The sequence below is a fragment of the Rissa tridactyla genome, chromosome Z, assembly GCF_028500815.1.
Source record: "Rissa tridactyla isolate bRisTri1 chromosome Z, bRisTri1.patW.cur.20221130, whole genome shotgun sequence".
Lineage (NCBI taxonomy): Eukaryota > Metazoa > Chordata > Aves > Charadriiformes > Laridae > Rissa > Rissa tridactyla.
This window is the reverse complement of record NC_071497.1, coordinates 51,267,470-51,288,297: the sequence shown is the minus strand read 5'-3', so window position 1 is coordinate 51,288,297 and position 20,828 is coordinate 51,267,470. Positions and strand designations below refer to the sequence as shown.

General features: G+C 36.4%; 1 protein-coding gene across 7 annotated transcripts in view; it reads left to right on the top strand.

Moving 5' to 3' along the window:
- CNTLN (centlein) overlaps positions 1 to 20,828 on the top strand; it is a 195,718-nt gene that overhangs the window by 45,683 nt on the left and 129,207 nt on the right. For all 7 annotated transcript variants that reach the window (XR_008463858.1, XM_054186070.1, XM_054186071.1 and 4 more), the window contains 2 exons: positions 2,369 to 2,502; positions 12,772 to 12,934. Coding sequence is in view for 6 of the 7 variants with exons in the window: in XM_054186070.1 (XP_054042045.1) it covers positions 2,369 to 2,502; positions 12,772 to 12,934 (297 nt within the window). In the remaining variant the exon portion in view is untranslated. The remainder of the gene's footprint in view (positions 1 to 2,368; positions 2,503 to 12,771; positions 12,935 to 20,828) is intronic.

The following is a 20,828-nucleotide window of genomic DNA, read 5'->3' as shown; positions in this document are numbered from 1 at the left end:
AACTGATTAATTAATTTTCAAGTTATCAAAAGTAGAGCTTGTAATATTGGATAAATTATTGAAAAACATTACTACTCACACTTTCAGTGGAACCAGTAAGAATCATTTTTTTGTGTCTGTGTTCCTGGCTGATAAGGCATGCTGAAGAGAGAAAGGTGCATCACAGCCATGTGATTCCATGGAATAAGTAGTGTTGATGTTTCACAGTGGGGTCACAAGCAGGTCAAGGTGGTGCCTAGAGCGTGACAGAGGTAAATTCTTGAGATGGGTATTCCCTGAGCCAATGAGGAGTGACACATAGCTGGATCTGCTGTTCACAAACTGATTAAGGAAATAATAATCAATGGCTGCCTTGGCTGTAGTGACCATGAAATTGCGAAGGCTGCCTGAGAAGAGGAAAGAAGAGTAGCACAGTACAGACCTGGAATTATAAAGGAGAGTCTTCAGCATGCCCCTGTTTTCATGTTTTGCCCTTTCAGTAATGTTACCAAAAAAAGTCAAGGTTTCAAAATCAGTTCAAAAGGTTAAACTGATGAATTTGTTAGTTGAAATCAAAATATGAAGTTGCGTATGTCACAAATGGGGTGAAGTACTGAAAGATATTTTTTTCCTGTTTTTAAATTCTTCCATGGTATAACTTCTAAAGTTGTATTTATGACAAAGTCATTTATTACCTATTCTTTGTTTCGTACTCTGCAATGGATGATGGGAACTTAAGCATTGGTAAGATCAGATATTTTTTTAATCTCAACCATGAAAAACCTCTGCAACTGTATAGTGTGCTGTGAAAGACAGGCAATAGGATTTACACGCAGAAAGTGTGAACTATTATCATTTTTTTTTCACATATACAGTAACTTTTAGCTGTTGTGGAAAAAAAGCTCTGAGGAGATACTCACTGAGGAGATTATTTGGCTGCAAGTTATAAATACCTTATTGCACTTCAATATTTTCATGTGTTGGTAGAATGAACATAATTCTGAAATCTTCTATTGTCTGAGAAAAAATATTTTTTGCTACCTTGCCTTTGAGATTGATGTCTCATTAGTTGTGTGTACCAGGTATATAGCCTGGGATTCACTCATGAATTTTGCTATTTTCTCATGTTGATGTTACTGTTATTATCAGGACATGATAATTCTTGTGCAAGTTCAAGGAATTTAATTGTAGTACACTTCTGATATATCCAAATATGTATAAGACATTTTTATACTATTTTAAAGAGAGACAATTAATTATTTGCTTTTCAGTTACAAAAACGTTTTGATACCCTCAATATTTGAGGCATCTTTGCTGAAAGAGAAAAATGTGCGTTTCTTTATTTCTTTAACTAAGTCTGTATGTAAACAGAAGATAAACTAATATACTGTTGGCAGTAGAGTAGGGATGCTATTCTACTGGGAGGTATTTATTTTAAATTATTGATGAATCCTGGAATATTTGCCTTACTGAGAACAAGTGATTGTGTCTGTGAGTAGACTAATACCAAAGCAGGTCTAAGGCTGTTGTCACCTTCTGAAACGCTGCTCTAGATATTCCTGTAATATTTCTGTTTCCATTCTTGCCTCAAAACACTCTGGGATAACAGTCATATGAAGCTTCTTAAGGACTGAACTACTCTTCTAAGCTGCTAAACCTCTAGAGAACTCTAGTAAGATCACTATGTAGAGATCGAAGTCTTGCTTGAGTAAGCTGCCTTGCTGCTGTATTTCCCAGATATACCTTCACACTTTGCTGACTAAGTTCTACAGGAAGGCTTACTGTAAAAGGAGAACTATTGCTTGTTTACATTGTTTTCAGTGAGCATTTCCAGAAGTTTTCTTGTAGTTTTCTTTTCCTGAAGAAACTATTCCTTGCACTGAATTAAAAGTGCAAAATCAGAGCAGATTTAACCAGCAGTCTCAAAAATGAATCTGTAACCAGTTAGGTCATGTGTGCAATTTTGTGCATTTTTTTGAGAAATTAAAACAATGAATGTATACCTGGTGTTTTGTTAGGAGTAAGTTTTTTTCTGTTTGATTTCTACAGAAAACAGGGTTTAAACAGTTCAGTAGTTAAATAGCGTACTGTTGCTTTACAAAGATATAATTCAGGATTCTCCTTCCACATGAAGCAAATGAATTAAGGAAAACTTCCTACAGTAAAGAATAGGTGGCCACCTAAAATTTGAAATACGCCTTTTTTCTGGTATTTCTCATTTTTCATACACACACATGCACATATAGCTATATATATTTGCTTAGACCACAATAAATATATACATATGTGTGTGCACATTCATATGTCTGTATATGTAGATAACACACATAGTAAATTTTAACTCATTCTTATACATAGCTTTAATATATTTCAAATGGTTTCTTTGCAGAATTTGGAAACTGATTTAGCAGAGGCAAGAGAACAAATGAAAGAGTTGCGCAGTATATGCAGTAATTTGTCATCTCAGGTAGCTGTGAAACAGGAAGAACTCTCCCAAAAGGATTGTGATGTGATCAGAGCTAAGTAAGTGTTTAATGATTTCAGTACCTTTAAGTCTGAATCTTTTCAAAAAGCCTACTGTTCTGCTTACAAGCACTACCTTGCATTAGAGGTATTTTTGTGCAATAGTGTGTTTTCATACCATTCTGTTCTGCAAGAAGTAAAGCTTTTGGAAGTCTACCAGTAGACAATAGTTTATGTAGACTCTCTCTGATATATTTTGACGCTTAGTGTATTATTGTCAAGTTTTGAGTAGGGATGGACTTTAAAGATTACACAACTGTGATTAGCATTGGGTCAGAGAACTACCGATCTCCACTGAAAGTAACAAAATATCAATATGATTAGTAACATAAACATTTAATTGGAGAGGCTAAATGCCCTAAACTTGGAAAAGCTTTAAGTATAACTTTGACTTTTAAATTAGAGTCAAATCTACCGAGTCAGTAAAAGTCTACACAGGACTGTGCTAAACGTTTAAAGCAGAGTGATTTAAGCCTTGTCTTGGGTCTCACACACCATTTCTTTACACTGAATCTGTAAGATTAGTGCTACATTATTTGAGTCGTGGAAAAGAAATGAAGGATGGAATGAATTATATTAATTGACTGGACTATGTTCTGAGGAGGTATTCCTTAGGTAATACCTCCTCAGGTAATATACCTCAGGTAATACCTGAGGAATTCCTCAAAATGAAGGTTGTGGCAGAAGACCATTGGTAACTTTAAGTGCTTTGTCAGGAAATTGTCCATTTTTCACTTCTTAGTTTCAGAGGCATATGCCGTGTTTATCACTTCTGTGTTAGACAAATAATATTCCCTTCAATATTCCCTCAAACTGTGGTTATGCCTGAAAAGCGGCAGTTGGGATGCAGAAATCATAGGTATGGACACTCTTCTGCTTTCCAAGCATAAATAATTTTACTGTAGGGAGTCAGTATCTAAGTCTTCTTGGGAAAAAAATAGAAATATGATTTTTGATGCCTCTAAGCTAAATAGTCATCCTACTATTGGTTGAAATCTTTACAGGAAAAATGTTGTCTTGTTATTTTCTTATTTAAAATGTATAACGGTTGGCTTTTCAAAAGTTAATAGGCAAGTTTAATGGCAAATTGTATTTAAAGAGACAATTGCCGGAATTTGTGAAATTCATCAACGGACTAGTAAGCTTTATTATATTCTGAAATTATTCTCTGAAATATATACATGTGTGAGAGGACTAGGGACAGCAAAGACGACATTTTTAAAATCAGATAATCAAGAGTTGCAAAGATTTGCTTGTTGGTTGCAGTTTGGGATATTGCAAGTTGGACAAGTATGCTTTGCTATTCACTGCAGAACAACCTCTTAGAATTTGTCACAGACATCTCGTTTAAATATGTAATTAAAATTAGTACTTTTTTGAATGTGAGGTCTGAACTTGAGGTAATAAAAGACAGACAACATACTTATTTTGAAGTGTTTGAAGTCTTACTCTGTATGTTTTTTCCATGCAACCAACCCTCTAAATTTATGGAGAAGAGATTGGCCAGCTGATTATATATGTTTTTCTGTGTGCTTAAATGTTTTCCTTCATAGATACTTAGCTGGTATTATGATGAATTACAGTATTTTTCCATATCACTAGTATGTGAGTCATACTTGACATGTTATATATGTATGTATTTGATCAGTATCATTGTAATTCAATGTCTGCTAATCTTTCTTAAGAAACTGTCTTTGGCTATGAGTTTCTTGCTGACACTTCTATTGTGAAAAAACAAGGTGTATGCTGAATGGCTTATATTATATAAAAGTCACGGTTTCAGGCAGCAGTTTCAGTAGTTAGCAATACGAACTAAGAATTTAAAATATTCTGTATTTTTTGTAGTAGAGAGTACTGAAGTTTTTCTTTATCTTCCCAAGGTGCCAGTACATAAATAAAACTATTTTTCTACTAGTTCTTAATTGAAAAAAAAAGTCAAAATAATAAATGCATGTCTCTGTAGGCAAAAGCCAAACTCTTACTTAAAGAAAGCAACAACTCCAGAATTAAAGGAAAAAATCTGAGGAGAAAATAAAGTCTTGACATCTTTTCAGCTTTTTCATCTTCCTAGCCAAGATCATAGAACTGTGTTGACTTAATGATTGAAGCATTTGGTTGTTCCTTTTTTTTAACTGATTTTCTTATCTTTGTTTAAAATGTAGTCTTACAAAAGTATCACATTGAATGCTCAGCTTTCATTCGATGCCGCCAGAAAATTCTGTGACAAATTCAGTGGAAAATTACTATCTCCAGTTTCCCATTATCAATTTCAAACTTTTAGAGCTCACTCCCCATCTGCTGCCTTCCTGCCTGCCTTCCCCACCCTCCCCTTTTTTGAAAAGAGACAAGGAGTACAGTTGTGAAACAAGCTCTGGAGGAAGAATGGAAGGAAACTGTCTTTCTTAAATTGGTGTCTTCTTTCATATACAGTATAGGCAGATCCAGATTCCATACTCCTTCAGCTGACACCTTGGTAATACTGTCTGAAATTTTTACAGTAGATGCTAAAATCAATTGGAAAAGAAAGTCTCTAAGGGTTTACATGCAAACTGGTCTGGTGCTCTGTTTCTTGTGCAGTCATATCTTATTGCTTTGTTCTGCCTGTTTCTGAGTTTGTTAGCAAGATTTTTTTTCAGTTTAACAGTGACTGTGTCTGCAGACACCAAGAGAATGGTTTTCTTTAAGGGGCAGTCTTTTTCAGCAAATTAGCAGGGACCAAAATTTTGAAGAAGTACTGTAGTCTAATTCTGGCCCTACAGAATAGCAGGTGTTTTTGAAAATCCCACCTGGTGTCAGCAAAAGTCTGTCACATACTTCTGAGGTGTGGAAGATAGATTTTCAAAGACCAGTGAACAGACAGTATTTACAGGATCCATCCTGCACAGCGGATGTCTTCAGGAAGCCAACACCTTTCTTTGCTGGCTATATTTTTGCAAAGCACTCTTGATTTCACTGGGTTTAGTTTCAAACTCCTGAAGTAGCTGTGAAATGCATTTCCTTATATTTTTCATGTTTGCATTCAGTACAGGTTTTCTGAATGTATTTAGAGTCCCTGGTAACCTTTCCATTTTCCTGTTCTTGAAGAACATTAAATCTTGCTGTTTGTTTCTGAGGATTAACTCTAATGCAACTCTGTGATTTTTTTTTTGTTTTAGAATTATGCTAAATATCAGGATTTAGAACTTTGTGTTTACTGCTGAGCACTTGGTGGTCTCTGTCTTACTGGCACAGAGCTCTGGTGGAACTCTGAACGTCAAACTGGAGAGGTTTGCTTGACTTACTGAGACTTGAGCCTTGCTGTCACAGGTGTCTAGGAAATACTAAACTGTTTGCAAATATAGTATGCTCTATTCTAAAATGAATTAGAATTTATTCCCTTGTGTTCTGACCAGATGTGTGTGCCATGACTTCATTTCTTTGGTTAGTTTTTAGTTCAAAACTATCCCTGATCATGTTGCAACCACTTATTTTGTAACAATATCGTGTTTTGCGTTTTTTTTTGCACCGCCTTCACCCCCCAGCTGGTGCTGTTTACCACCATACTGTAAATTATGAGGCAGATTTCTCCTCAGCCCTTGTTTTGCTGCTCTGGGATTTTCAGGTTATTCTTTGCTGTGTGCTGTAAAGCATTTCGTAGTATCCATGTAATTCCCCTGAGAAGCCATAATTCATAGTGCCTGTCACTGTGTTGTATTTCTAAACTACAGGTAACGGAATCTAGAGATTTCCTGAATTATCCCAAACCATCTTACACTCCCTTGGTAACAAGGGTAGCTGAGGTACTCAGAATCCCAGTGTATTCACCAAAACTGCGGTGGTGAAACAAAGCCAACAGCATCACCTTAAAGTGGTGGGTGTGATGAACATAAACTCTATTTGCAGCACAGTTGTATAGCTTCTGGAGGGACAGTAGCTATTCATTTAATTTCCATGTCTGAGAAGCCACAATTTACTCTTAAACTGTGCAGGGCATAAAGGTTTTATTAGATGTTATCCTCTAAGGATAGGAGGAAGCTTTAGTTCATGCTCTTGTCAGATGTAAGCACCAGAGCTATCTCTACCCTAAACAATACTATGAACCTTAAATACTGTTATTGGCAGGACAAAGTGTCAAATCTTTGAGTCTTGCTGCAGTCCAGTTTGTAGTGTCGTCATGTAGTGTCAACCTTGCAACATTTAAATCAAGAAACTACTAAGGTTATTGTAATCTTACTTAAGTGGCCGAAATAATTTAGTTATGCTCTTCTATTTTGACTTGAGAAAAACCTGACTTTTTTCATAGCAGGCTCTTCCTTGTGAATTGCAGAGTTCAGCTCACTTTCTGTAAATTTCTTGGTTTCCCATTGTATTGATCTTGAGGTGTTAGATTAGAAACAGAGAGGTGTTTTTTTTCTCAGTAATATCTGGTGACTTCAATGTTAAAAGGACTTAAATACTCTCAGTTTATCACGATGTTTTTGTTTATGGGGAGAGTGTGGGTGGTAGGGAAAAAAATAGACCTAGTAGGTGTTTCAGTTTTGGTACTCAGCTGAGAGTATATTGTTTTTTTGATTAGTGTCGCTGATGGTGACTTTTTTCATAAATTTGTGTTTGTTTACAGTGTACAGTATGTTGAAACATTTTATCAATATGTGTTATATTTGCATACATATATCCTACTTGTATGCATACATATGCATACACATACAATTTATATATTTTACATGTATGTAAAATTATGTAAGATGTATATGTTTCTACATATCTGTGTATGTACGTATAGATGCATCTATACATACATAGATACAGGTGTGTATACAGGCACATATATTTTAAATGCCACTTATTACCTTTGTTACATGCAATTTGCAATATTTTATTATTTCTTCTGTTACATGCTCGCCTCAAAGTATCATTTTACTTAGGACGTGACATCCTTATCCTCCTGCAGTGACAGGCAGGTGTCTCTTGTGGAGTGCTTAGTAGTTTGCTGATTTGAGTAGGCATATTGATAGATATTTTCATCAGAAATTCATTTTTATCTTTAAACTGTTTTTCTGTTTATCGTGGGGTTGAATTTTGTACACTCTCTTTGAGCACACTGCAAGCAAATTAGTAATAGAATCACACGGCATCACTGAGTGGTGGAGACTGGCAGACACCTCTGGTGATTGTGTTGTCCTGCTGCTGCAGCAAGTCCAGCTCTCTGCTCTAGCAGTGTCAGCTACAGCAGACTGCCCAGGACGGTGTCCAGTTGAGTTCAAGTATGTCCAAGAATGGAGACTCTGTAACCTCTTTGAGTAGCTTGTTCCAGTGTTTTACCGCTCTTACAGGGTAAAAACATTTTTCTTATGTTTAAATAGAATTTCATGTGTTTTCATTTGTGCCCACTGGATCTTTTCCCACATCTGGGCACCACTGAGAAGAGTCTGTCTCCATCTTCTTTATAGAGTCCCATCAGGTATTTATACGTGTTTATAATATCCCTATGAGCCTTTCCTTATCCAGGCTAAACAGCCCCAGCGCTCCCAGCCTCTTCATGTACAGCAGATGCTCCAGTCCTTTTATCCTCTTTGTGGTCCTTCACTGGACTTACTCCAGTATGTCCATGTCTCCCAAGATACTGGGGAGCCCAGAACTGGACACAGCATCCACATGTGTCTTACCACTTCTGAACAGAGGGCAAGAATCACCTCACTCCCCCTGCTGGCAATGCTCTTCTCAGTGCAGCTCAGGATGACGTTGGCCTTTACCACAAGCACATGTTACTGGCTTATGGTCAAGCTGATGTCCACCCGGATCCCCAGAGAATTTTCTGATGAGCTGCTTTCCAGATGGTAACCCCCCAGCCTGTGCTAGTACTCCCCATGGGCTGTAATTTGGACTTCCCTTTGTTGAACTTTATGAAGTTCCTGTCAGTTCCTTGTCCAGTCTGTTGGGGTCCCTTGGAACGGCAGCACAAATATCTGGTGAAATAACCACTGCATGCAGTTTTGTGTTATCAGCAAACTTGCTATGGTGCACTCTGTACCATTGTCCAGGTCATTAATAAAGATGTTAAAAAGTATTAGCCTCAATGTTAGCCCCTAGAATACTCCACTGGTGCCTAGCCTTCAACTGGACTTTGTGCCTGCCACTGATCACAGCTCTTTAAGCCCAGTAGTTTAGCCAGGTTCTAGTCCACCTTACTGTCCACTTGCCTAGCCTATACCTTATCAGTCTGTCTATTAGCATTTCATGGGAGACAGTGTCAAAAGCCTTACTAAGGTCAAGATAAAGAACATCCATTGCTCTCCCCCCACCCACTGAGCTAGTTATTTCATCAGAGAAAGCTGTCAGGTTCGTTAAGCATCATTTCCCCTTTGTAAATTCATGATGACTACTTCCAATGATCTTCTTTATATGGTCCATCATCTTCCCAGGGATTGAGATGAGGCTGACTGCTCTAGTTTCCCAGGTCGTTCTTCTTGAACATAGGAGTGACAGGCTTTCTTCCAGTCCTCAGGAACCTCCCCTGATAGCTATGACCTTTCAAAGATTTTTGAGCCTCTCTCAGCACTCATAAGTGCATCACATCAAGTCCTATGGACGTGTGTTTGTCCAGTTTGTTTAAATGTTCCTTGATCTCATCCTCCTCTACTGACACTATGAGTCACAGGGACCTGGGATTTCTGGAGACAAGTGTTACAGAGAGCTGAAGAAGGCATTGAGTCCTTTGGCCTTTTTATGTCCTTTGCTACGAAAACCCCTGCTGTTTTCAGCAGTGAACCCACTTAATCCCATGTCTTCATTTTGCTCCTGATTGTGGCTTTCCTAACCCTATTGCTGCATGCTTAAACAATGTCTCTAAATTCTTCCTGTCCCTGCTTCTGCGTCTTGTATCCTTCCTTTTACACTTGAGTTTATTCAAGGGAGGTCCTTGTTCATCCATGCAAGCCTCCTACTACCTTTGCTTGACTTTCTGCTCATTGGAATGCACCATTGTTAATTTTGGAGGAGGTGATCCTTGAAAATCAACAAGCTCTCACGGACTTTTCTTCTCTCCAGACTGATATTATACTGGATTCTTCCAAGCAGGTTTCTCAAAATGCCTAAGTCTGTTCTTCTGAAATCAAGGGTGGTTATTCTGCTTTTTGCCTTTCTTCCTCCTCCCAGGATCCTGAACTTCCATCATCTCAAGGTTGCTGCAGATAAGTCTGCCCCCAACCTTTACATCCCTTGTTTGTAAGTAGGAGGTCTAGCAATGTGTCTCCTCTCATCAGCCTCTTGATTGCCTGTGGCAAGAAGCACTCCAGAAACCTCCTGGATTGTTTGTGCCTTGCTGTATTGTCCCTCCAGCATATACTGGAGTGATTCAAGTCTCCCATGAAGATAAGGGCCGGCAAACATGAATCTTCTTCTGGTTTTCTTAAGAGGACTTAATTCTTCTTCCTGATCAGAAAGCATCAGCAGGCAGCCACCATGTCATCCGCATTGGTCTGCCCACACCTGACCCACATGCTCTCAACTGGCTCATTGCCCATCGCAAGGCAGAGCTCCATCCATTTACACTACCCTTTCAAATAAAGGGCAACTTCTTGCCATCCCAGGCTGTCCTTCCTTAAGACCCTTTGTCAATTCATGGCAGCATGCCAGTCATGTGAGTCTCTGTGATCCCAATGAGCCCTGTGACTGCAGGGTCTTCCTGTCATCCTCCAAGGGGACATCTTGTGTGCAGTTGAACAGCAGCTTCAGATGGGCACACAGTTGTGCTTATTTCCCAGGAAGGCTCTTAAGAGCCTCTCCCATACTGATGGATGTCCTGTCAGCACTCCCTTATTTGTGTCCATACGCTTGAGGTGGTCCTCCCTGAAGCTTGTATTGTTCATTACAAGGTCTTTCCTGTCCACACCAACCTGTGCCCTTTACTTACCAGCCCAGGCCACAGCTCCCTCACTTGTTACTCCATCAACATCTTTTGTCCTCCACCATTCCTAGTTTAAAGATCCCCTCACCAAGCTGGCCTTTCTGTTATCAAAGGTACTCCGTTCTGTGAATTTATTTGTATTGCACCATTGGCGCTGAATAATTCTTGGTAAGATTGAGCATCATTTCCTCTCTTCTTGTTTAAAAATGAAATAAAAGGAGGTTCCCCCTGTGGATAAATGCAGTGGTTGTGTATTTCTGTGTCTCAAGACTTTTCAGATTGCAACTATTTTGGTTTGGGTAACTTTTCACTGAAAAAAGAAAAAGCAAGTTAGGATATGTATATGAAGAAATAAAATTTGATTTTTAAAATGTGGTGTAAAGGAGTTGTGATTGAGTTTCCTTATGTTTAAAATTCCTTGAATTTAACATGAGCAAACATGTTAACATGTGTTCTGACCGCTGCAGATCTTGGGCAGCTGTAAGGTTTAGTTCCACATCCCACGCCCCCGCTCCCCACCCCTCCATCCCAGCCCCTTTAGTGTATGACTCAAAGTCTGATAAAAGTCAACAAAAAAGGTTCTCATTGACCTTAATACACTTTGTGGGCAGACCACTAGAGAACACATTGTACTGTGCATTCTCAGGTGACAGACACAGATAACTGCATTGATATTTGCATACAAATTAAAGAGCAGCAACATAGCAGAGTGGACTTGGCAACACTTCCTACTAACGTTTGCAACAGTATGTGAGGATTCAACTCTATCCCCTGTTTTTCCCTTCCACAACAGAATGAAGATCTGATTGGAGAACCTGTGCAAAATTAGTATAATTTGTGTTTTAGCTGCAGTGCAAAGATGTGCCAGTTTCTACTACACACTCACAGTCAAGGAAATAAAACAAGTGCTTGTTTGGAAGCTTGTTGTATGGGGTGTTAGGAAGTGCTAATATATCGCTGTGTCCTTACTTCTGCTGCTCTGCTACTTTGCCTTCGTTACGTAAAGAGTCCTTAATGCTACTTTACATCTCATTGAAAACAGTAAGACTTAAATACTGTTAAGTAAGCGTGTCCTTAAGTGTTCTCCTGTGTTGGCCTGTTAACGGGCTTTTTCAAACAGTGCTTTTTTTAACAGCATTGAGTTGTCTGACTGTGCTATTGTGGTACACGTAATTTAAATTTTTATATAATTATTCAGATGTTGTACGTTTAGTGAATAATCATCATATTAAGCAGTGGCATGGATCTTAAGAAGTGTTTCTTGAAAAGTTCCCTTAAAATGGTTTCTTTGTCATTTTGCAGTTTCTTAGGAAAACGTGAAAAATTTGGTACTGCTGTTTACCTTTTGTACGCTAATCTTTGCCTGGACATATCCAGCAGTATTATAAAAATGTAATGATAACTCTTGTTGTTAATGATAATTCTAGGCACAGAGGAGTCACATACATGTTGGAGGTCAACAAGAAAATTCTTTGAGGAAGGAAGGAAGAAAATTAGTTGGAGTGATAAACTTATATTTCAGCATCTGTGTGTAATACTTGTGTGAAATGTGCTCATGAATTAAACAAGGAATTAAGGAGAAAATATATGAAAAGGGATTAATGGAGTCATCTGAACTTTTAACATGTTACAGAATATATTCAAAGTTTTTAATCATTGTTTATAATAAGTAAGAATTACTGATCTGTGTTTCTGCCTTAATTTTTAAGATCTATCAGCAGTACAGTAAAATTCTCAAGCAGACTAATTATACTAGATCTATCCTATGGTTGCATTACCACAGGATTCTGTTATTGTGTTTACTTTTATTATTATGTTATACAATTCACACCAAAGTTTACTTATTTTGCTTATGGTTGTTGCACTATGCTGTACCCACAGACAAGAAGCAATTTATCAGCAGACATACGTTGTGTGTCTAGGGAATAGATGCATTTCAAAAAAGACACTTGCTTTACCCATAGTCTGCAAGTTAAGAAAAACTTTTTTTTTCTGATGATTCTAGTTAAAAAAAAAAGAAGAAACTTATTGTACAGCCCATGTGTTCTAAATATTTTACATTTTGACATTGTTAAAGAGTTAACTGAATATTGATTAGGAAGTGTTGATGCAGTAGTGAAAATCCATTTATTTTAGAGCAGTTAGAGCATTAGAGGGAAATTGGAAGGCATTCCATTTTGAAACTTAACTGTTTTGTAGATATTTCACAAAAGTATGTGATAAATATTTTGTATGTAACTTCTAGTGTTTATCAGGCAATTGACAGAAAAATAAATGAAAATAGGAAACTCATTATCTACAATAAAATTATTTGAATGCAATTTTTTAATGGAGGTCATTGTTGTTCTTTGTCTTAATTTCTCTTTATTGCTTGTTTTGCACAGGAAGGAGTTACAGGAGCTGCAGAATCTTTACAGACAAAACATTGAACATACAGCACAGCAGGCTGAGCTGATAAAGCAGCTTCAGACTCTCAATACTGATACACAAAAAGTACTGAAAGACCAAGAAGATGCTCACACAGCTGAAACAACATCATATCAAAAAGTATGTTGTTCTGCTTTTTGGTCACAGGATTCATTTTATTATCCATATGTATAATATCAATGGACAGATTAATCAAAGCATTATGTAGTGTTGCATCCTTGAGATCTCTGGATCTTTATTGTGTCCAAAATATGGTTGGCAGATTAACAGAGTTTATTGGCCTAATTACATGCCAGCATATATGGCCCCTTGCCTTACATTGAATTGATGACCCTTAAAAATTAAGCTATAGTGCATCTGAAGAAAAATAGTTAATTGGCAAGCATATCAATTTCTTTATGTAATTTTGTTAGCTATGTTTTTCTTCTTCTTCCTCTGCTAGAGCTTTCAATTACTAAGTTCTCCGATTTGTTTTTGATAATTTAGAAGAATAAATTCCTTTCACTTGTAAATAATGTATTTTTCTGAATCTCAATCAGTTTTACTGGTTTAAGATGCAAAAACCTGCTCTATCAAAATTAACTGGAAAAATTGTTGCTGTAATAGCTTTTTAAAGGGATAACTAATTCAAAATTTTATAACTATATTTACATATACAGAACAGATTCATATTACAGGAAAAACTGTAACAATGAAGAGCTGTCACATGTGCAGTACACAGAACTTCTCCTTTCGAGTATAACAAATTGTTTCAATGTGTTTTTCAGTTTATAAGAAATACAGAAGATATGTTTCCTTCCTTTTTAGAAACCTTGAGAAGGAAGAAGACCAGGAATAAGTTGTATTTACAGCTTTGACATACCTTTTACCAGTCTTGGAGCTGTTTTCTTAAATTGTGTACCTGCTTTTTCAAAAAACAGGTGTTTCCTTTTGTCGTCTTACTTAGAGCATGCAGTTTGTGATAAAATTGTGAAGCTAGGTCAAGGTCAAGCCAGAATCAGTACTGGGTTTCTGAAGATGTGTTTGGTTAACATTTTATGGTACATAGTGCCCAGCACATTCTTATGTACCTAACTCTGCACAAGTTTATCATTCACTGTAGTGACAGTAGAGTCTTTTATTCACTACAGTAGTAGTCCAGTCAAGCTACAGGTAGATTTCCATCAAAGTTGTTCAGAACATGTACAAGGCAGGGGGAGTTCAACCTATCTGGGGCAAGACAAAGTAAATGATAGATTTATTTTTTTTTAAATACAGAATGTAGGTATCAGGAGTTGCTATTTCTTTCATTTTTTGTTCTCTAGTCAATGCTTCTGTAGGTGTTAAATGGATCCTTTGAGTCACTCAAAAAAAAAAAAATAAAAGGCACAAGTGAAGATAATATGAACTCTCTTCATCGATATTTATAATACCGTATTCTTCCAGACTAGTTCTGTAACATCTGAAAGAAAATAAAACTGTGTTGTTGTGAGACTGTTTTGAAGCATGACAAAACTCTTTATAAAGGTCACTTTACCTTGCATAATAGTGTTTTTTGCAGTATTACTTCAATTTGGGAAAGATCTGTCCTATGAAAAATAATTTTGCCATTTTAAGTTATTTACATATTATAGAAAATTGGTGGGTATACTTATATAGCTATAGGGACAAGCTGCTTCTGAAATGGGCTTAGCTCAAAATTCAGGATTGCTTCAAATAGCCGGTTCACAGTTCTTGGTCTGTCCTAACAGGACTTAAGACTTTTGTTTAGCTGACTATAGAACAAGAACAAGAATACTGAGGTTTTGAAGATAAGCCCTTTTTTTTTCATAGCTGCGAGGTACTTCAACTCACAGAAGACCGTAAAATTTACTGTTTTGGAGGTGTTGAAGTCAATATTTTTCCAACATGGAGAAGTAAGGTTTGCCTCTTAAAGCAGCAAAAGCCAACTCCATTATTCTGAAAAAATGATATTGTGGAACTGATAAGCTGTCTTTTTTTAAAGTATCAAAATATCTGATGCACCTGGAAAAAATATGTTATTTTTGTTTTTTATACAAATAGGTAAAAAAAAAGGTATATATTTAAAAAAAAGGAAAAATAAAATTTAAGTTCCTTAAGTCAGCATGGAATAGATGTAGTAATTTTTGTGGCAAATTTACTTGAGAGAACTTCAGAGGGGAAGAGGAGTTCCTTTATCATGACAATCCTGTTTTGTACTTCTGATCAGAGGAACTGTATAAAATAAGCCAACTGTAGTTGCTTCAAAGTAACAAGTTCCAAATCACAAGATATGCAGTCCTACTGAAGTCACAGCAGGCCTTTAGAAAATTCAGCATTTGTAAAAATAATGCAAATGCCTATTTTTCCCTTGAATAAGAAAGGAAAACTATTGCAGACAAATGTGTGTTCCGTTTGTCTTCCATGCATTAATAATATGCAGGCTGCAACAGCCAGATAAGGATGTGTCAGCTATTCCATAAACATTCACAAAGGAATATTTTCCAACTTCTCTGAATGGCATTGAGCCTATCACCGTGTACGTCCTATGATATATTGTCCCTTACAGGAAGATCAATGACCTCTCTGGCAGTGGTCAGATAGGCAGTATATGCTATAGCTCAGACAATGTGGTTGGCTCACATATTTCAAGTTCATCTTAACAGTCTACCATTTAGGAAGAACTTCTCCCTGTGCTGATGTTAATGTGTAGTATGAAACAGTAGACTGAATAGAAAAAAACATTTCTGCTAAACCAGATCAAGGTCATGAACTTGCACTGGATTATGTGTAAATCCATTGAGGACCACAAATTCTCTTCCAAGTCTAGCTGTAGTGGGCAGCATATACATGTGAAGATCTGTAATCTGTTTTATCAAGTTGTGTTGACTTGACATACTGCTACCTTTTTTTTTCTTTAAATACAAATTTTATGGGTGCTGTGTTCTACAATAACTCCTTTATGTTAGAGCATTTGTGGAAACAAATTAATATCTATTTCATATTACAGCTGTAGTTCTCATTCTCAAGGATAGGGAATATTTTTCTAAAATGTATAGCATCTGTTTTAGTGGTCCCAAACACTATGGGGACTTCATTCCTGTGCTGGATTTAATGAGACTCAATAGATTTGTCCTCACCAACAATTTCAAGGTGGAGAGACTTCAATCAATACTAGGGATAATAAGACAAGTTGAGATTCTGAACTCCTGAGCCAGCTTATCACAGTTTTCTGAAATATACAATTTAGGGCCTTTGTTTTTATAATGCAGTACTTTCCCTTGATCTGATGTGGCCTTTAGGTTCCTTGTTAATCATACTGATTAAAAATCTCTTGGTGGAAGACCCCTTTAGTGAAGTGGAAATACCCTTATTTGTCATTAAATAGGAAATTGTAATTTGTTTCCTGGAACCCAGTTCTCAAATACAGAATACTGTGGATAGAGCTACAGTACCTGTCTTTGATGAAGAAAAGCATTACTCAGTAGTTACGTTTTTGGCATAATTAGAAAACACAGTAAGAGTTTTCAGTTGTGAGGCATTCCAGAAGTCTGCATCAAGTGCACCAGAAAGTAGATAAAAATAGGATAGTGTCAGATGCATTTTTGTATGTTATGGTTAATTTTGTGCCTGCATTTGCCTTTGATAATCCTTCTCCTGGTGTCAGTTTGTGGAGGTAGTTTGCCTTCCTTCAAGTCTGAGAAATTGTAATCACAATGTCAAGTTACTGGCTTTTTACTATGTTTTAGCACTGACAGTCTTTTTTTTTCAACTGCAACAACCTTTAAGCATTGTTACAAATCACCTAAATGTATTTCTTTTTATGTTACACAAACTCACAAAATGAAAACTAAAACCATATAGATGTGTAAATGATAGTGACAATGCAGGTTCTCCCTCAAATTGGAATAAAAACCATAAGTTCTTTCACACATGCTAAGAGCTGAGAGAAACTAACTGTCCAGTCAAATATGCGGAAGCCCACCCCCCAGTAATAAGTGAATCATCATTTTTGTAGTCCACTTCATCTGTGAAAGCTGTGAGAAACTCAGATCTTTAACAAAGATTATCTCACACTTTAGTTCAATTTCCGATACTGTTTTCTGTTGTTGGGAAGTGTGTTAATTAAGTTAGTCTATTTATTTCTTGTATACCAAATACCAGTACAGTTGGTCACACACTAGCAAGTAGGTTTTTGGCATCAGATGTGCCCATAGGCTGAAGTTGAAGAAATCATGGATGGCTCTGGTTCTCTCAGAGTGACGTTAAACTCTGCACTCACAGGCGATGACTTTCATGCATGAAAACCCCTGTACTGTTATTCTTAGTATGCTATAGTTCCTGTATGTAACGGTGTAGATTGGTACTTGAAAAATGCTTAAGTATTTGGAATAAGGAAAGTAAATAGTCTGTAATTCTAAGTCTGTTACTAATGTTTGCAAACCTTTTTCTTAATGTTTCTGGCAAGCATAATGTGTTTTTTTAGAATATGAGAGCTGTAGATGAAAGAAATTATGTAAACTGTGCAAGAGTGCAAGTTAAGAGCAAGAGCAGTTGTACATCAAGAAAGGAAGAAAAATCTTATGATTAAGCTTACTTACATATGTTTGTGAGTAATGCCAGTTTTGATCTGAGTTAGAATCATAAGATTTAAATGTATCTGAATTTTGAGTATAATCAGATAATCTGCATTAACTAGGATTGGTGTTCTTCACAAGCCTGCTGAGCGCTCTCTGATGGTATGCTATATAGAGAGAAGAAATCTAAATAGGGTTTGGTTGCTTTTCACAGAGAAGTTGTTGCTGATAAACATGGTCTTTCTGAGCAAAATGTGTCAAAATTTTTATATATCCAAAAAAGCAATCCACAAGCCCCACCATTAGGTGGCCATATCAACACAAGGAGTTGCACAAAACTGGTAAGTTGGATGAATACATTGGAAGGAAGGCTATGTTGGGTGGGGGGGGGGGATCAATCAGGAAACCGTAAATACTAGATTCATTACAGTAAATAGACTCATCAGTTTGAATTTTTGCAGTAACAACTCTTATCAGAAAGACAGACATGCCCTTTTCTTTTATGTTCTCTTCTGTTATTTTTTAGAAGGTATATTACTAAAGTTATCCATTTTACATGGTTTCCAAAACAGCCATGGTATTTGCAATTATATGGTACCATAAAGTTGAGGAAAGCACATTTTCTCTTTTAGCTTATACTAGTGACTGTTGCTTGCATGTTGTCTCATGTTACTTGCATCCATTCTGTTCTTTCTTTTGTTTTTCTTCTTAACCTCTCCCTTGCGGCTTACATTTTTGTCTTGTATCATAGGTAAGCTTCATGGTCTCTTGTCTTAAAAAAATCACTCCAGCTTTGCTTTTCCATTTTAAAACTAAACAGCATGAATGCACTGTACATAGTCTGTCTGGAGTGCCTCTTCAGTTTCATCCTAGAGCTTCTCCAGCTGATTTCTGCCCTTATTCTTTTCAAATTTTCATAAACAGCATGATCTTGTAACATGGATTTCTGCGACGGTGCTGTAATAGTTTCCCTTATAGTTTTATTGTGTCTCACTTTAGACTTTTTTTCATTAGTGTCATTACTATATGTTCAATGTTATTGTATGTTCAGGTTCATTTACTCAGCTCTCTGTAATACACTGTTTTTTAGGGTGTGAGCATTTAGATAAACATTTAATGCAAGAGAATATTTGTTTCACACACAGTGTATATCATTGGCTACTGTTGAATTTTAATGGATGGATATACCTTAGTGTTAATTCCTCTCAGGAGTATACTTTTGAAGGAAATCTCCCGGATGTCCCCACTTTTTGTACTTTAGTTGATATCGTAGAAAACTCTATGACAGCATTAACTAAATGGCCTTTGCATCGCGGAACTGGGAACTATTCTGGAACTGGAAACTATTCTGGAACTGGAAAATGTGTTCCAGCTGTTAATTAGCATTCAGTACACAGGAGCAGTCTAAACCTCATTTAAAATAAATCCTGCACACTTGTATAATGTTAGTGTTGGTCATTTGTGTCAACTGTTTCATTCTGCATTTTTTTTCCAGTTGCACTATGATTCTGGCTAAGATAAAATACAATAGATAGCATGGGTTAATTGTTTAGTTTTACCAGGTTTTGTTGAAATTCCTCAGCTTTTCTTGGTCTGACCTAACTTAATTTTGCCATCACATATATTTCATATATGTCAGCATTTTACTTCACCCCACCATTATCAGGCTGTTAAATATTTTCTACCACATATGAGCAGGCGTTAGAGTCACATATTTTGGTTCTCCGGGAAGTCCTAGCTTTGGTCTGGCATTTTTAGCTTACTTGATGACATTAAGCACACCTACTGTTCTAATGAATTTTTCTGTTTTAAGTAACTCTTCAAAGATCTAGCAAAAGTGTTTTCTGGTAAAATCAGTTAAATCAATATAGGAAATTGGTAGGGTAGCTGAGACATATGGGATACTTTTTTTCTTGTAATTCAGCTAAGTTACTCTGCCTTCCTGACTGATAAATAATGCTCTTGTGTCATATAGACTACATTTATTACAGTGTACTGATTTCAGATACTTTTAATCTTTTTTTATTTGTTTTTAAGTACCTTCACCTGTAACAGTGTATGTTGCCTATCAGAGAAAGGACAGCTCTAAGGCATTAGACATTCTCAAAATACAGTCAATGGAAGAGCTTTTGCAGAGTACAGTCTGCGTTGCTGACTGTTGCCTTTTTTTACCAATACCAAATTTCATAAAATGTATAAGGAATGATTTTAAATATTTGGCTTTTTCTTTTTACCTTGGAAACATAAATATTTCTTATATCTCTTCTTGGGGATTAAACAATTTCCTGGGTAAATCTCATGTTTATTGTCATTCATGTAAAGTATAACCACTCACTTATGTGCAGTCAAGACTTCACAATTCTTTTCTGTGATGCTTGCTAGTTCTGAGATAAATAATTTGCAATAATTTTGTCTTTCTTTTGAATTTTCTACTCAGTGTTCCATCTCTAGTCCTCTGATCTCCATTTTACATCTTGTCATTCTACACCTGACTTTCTGCATCTTTATTAATGGTAGATCTGTTTCACTGTGTTGTGCAATTCTGTATGTTCTGGAATGTCCTTACTGCAGTGTGACTAAATGTGGTGCCTCTTCTAAAACAGGGTCAAAAGTAAGCAGAACTGCCACAAATAATCCAATATAAACGTTAAGTATGTATTTGATCCACAAAACAGTGCATGGCCATGAATGAAATTTGGAAGCTGTGGACAGTAGATAGAACCATTTCTTTTCATACAGATAATTTTCATTTTGAAATTTCCTGATGTTAAATACCCGTAAATGAGAAAGAATGAGTCCTATAAACTAGTACACTGACGGTGTTGAAAAAAAGTATATAAACCTCAGTGTAAAAAGATGAATGATGTGAATGTGGTTTTTTGCATATGGCTTTTATCTAGTCTTACACTTGAAATATATGTGTTTTGTTGTTGCTGTTTTCAAAACAGGAAAGGTTGGAAAAGTTTATGCAAGTAAAAAGACATGCTATTTGTCTTGTCCTGACAAATGCTGACTACCAAAAATACCCATTAGTTACATTAGGGGATGTGGCTGCCAGCTAGAAAAAACCATCATGTTTTTGATGTTCTCCATTCATCTTACTAGGATGTTACCTTTCAGATACTATAATTACAACCACTTAAGTGCTGCTAGTCATAAAACCAGTAAATTGTCATACCAGTATAATCTAGCTAATGAGCTTATGTAGTTATAGCTGGAAGTTACTGTGTCTTGATGTTCCATTCGTTTGGAAGGACATTATCTAAAAATGCATGTTTTTGATAAATGAACTGTTTATTTTCCTGTGAGATACCTACTGATTTCCATAAGAAATTGGCTAATCTTGCATTTCTAGAGATGATGTAAGCTTTCTTAAATATATAAGAAAGATTCAATAGGCACAGAAATATCTATGCAGAAGTTTAATTTTTAAGACTCGGAGTCATTTGAAATCAGTC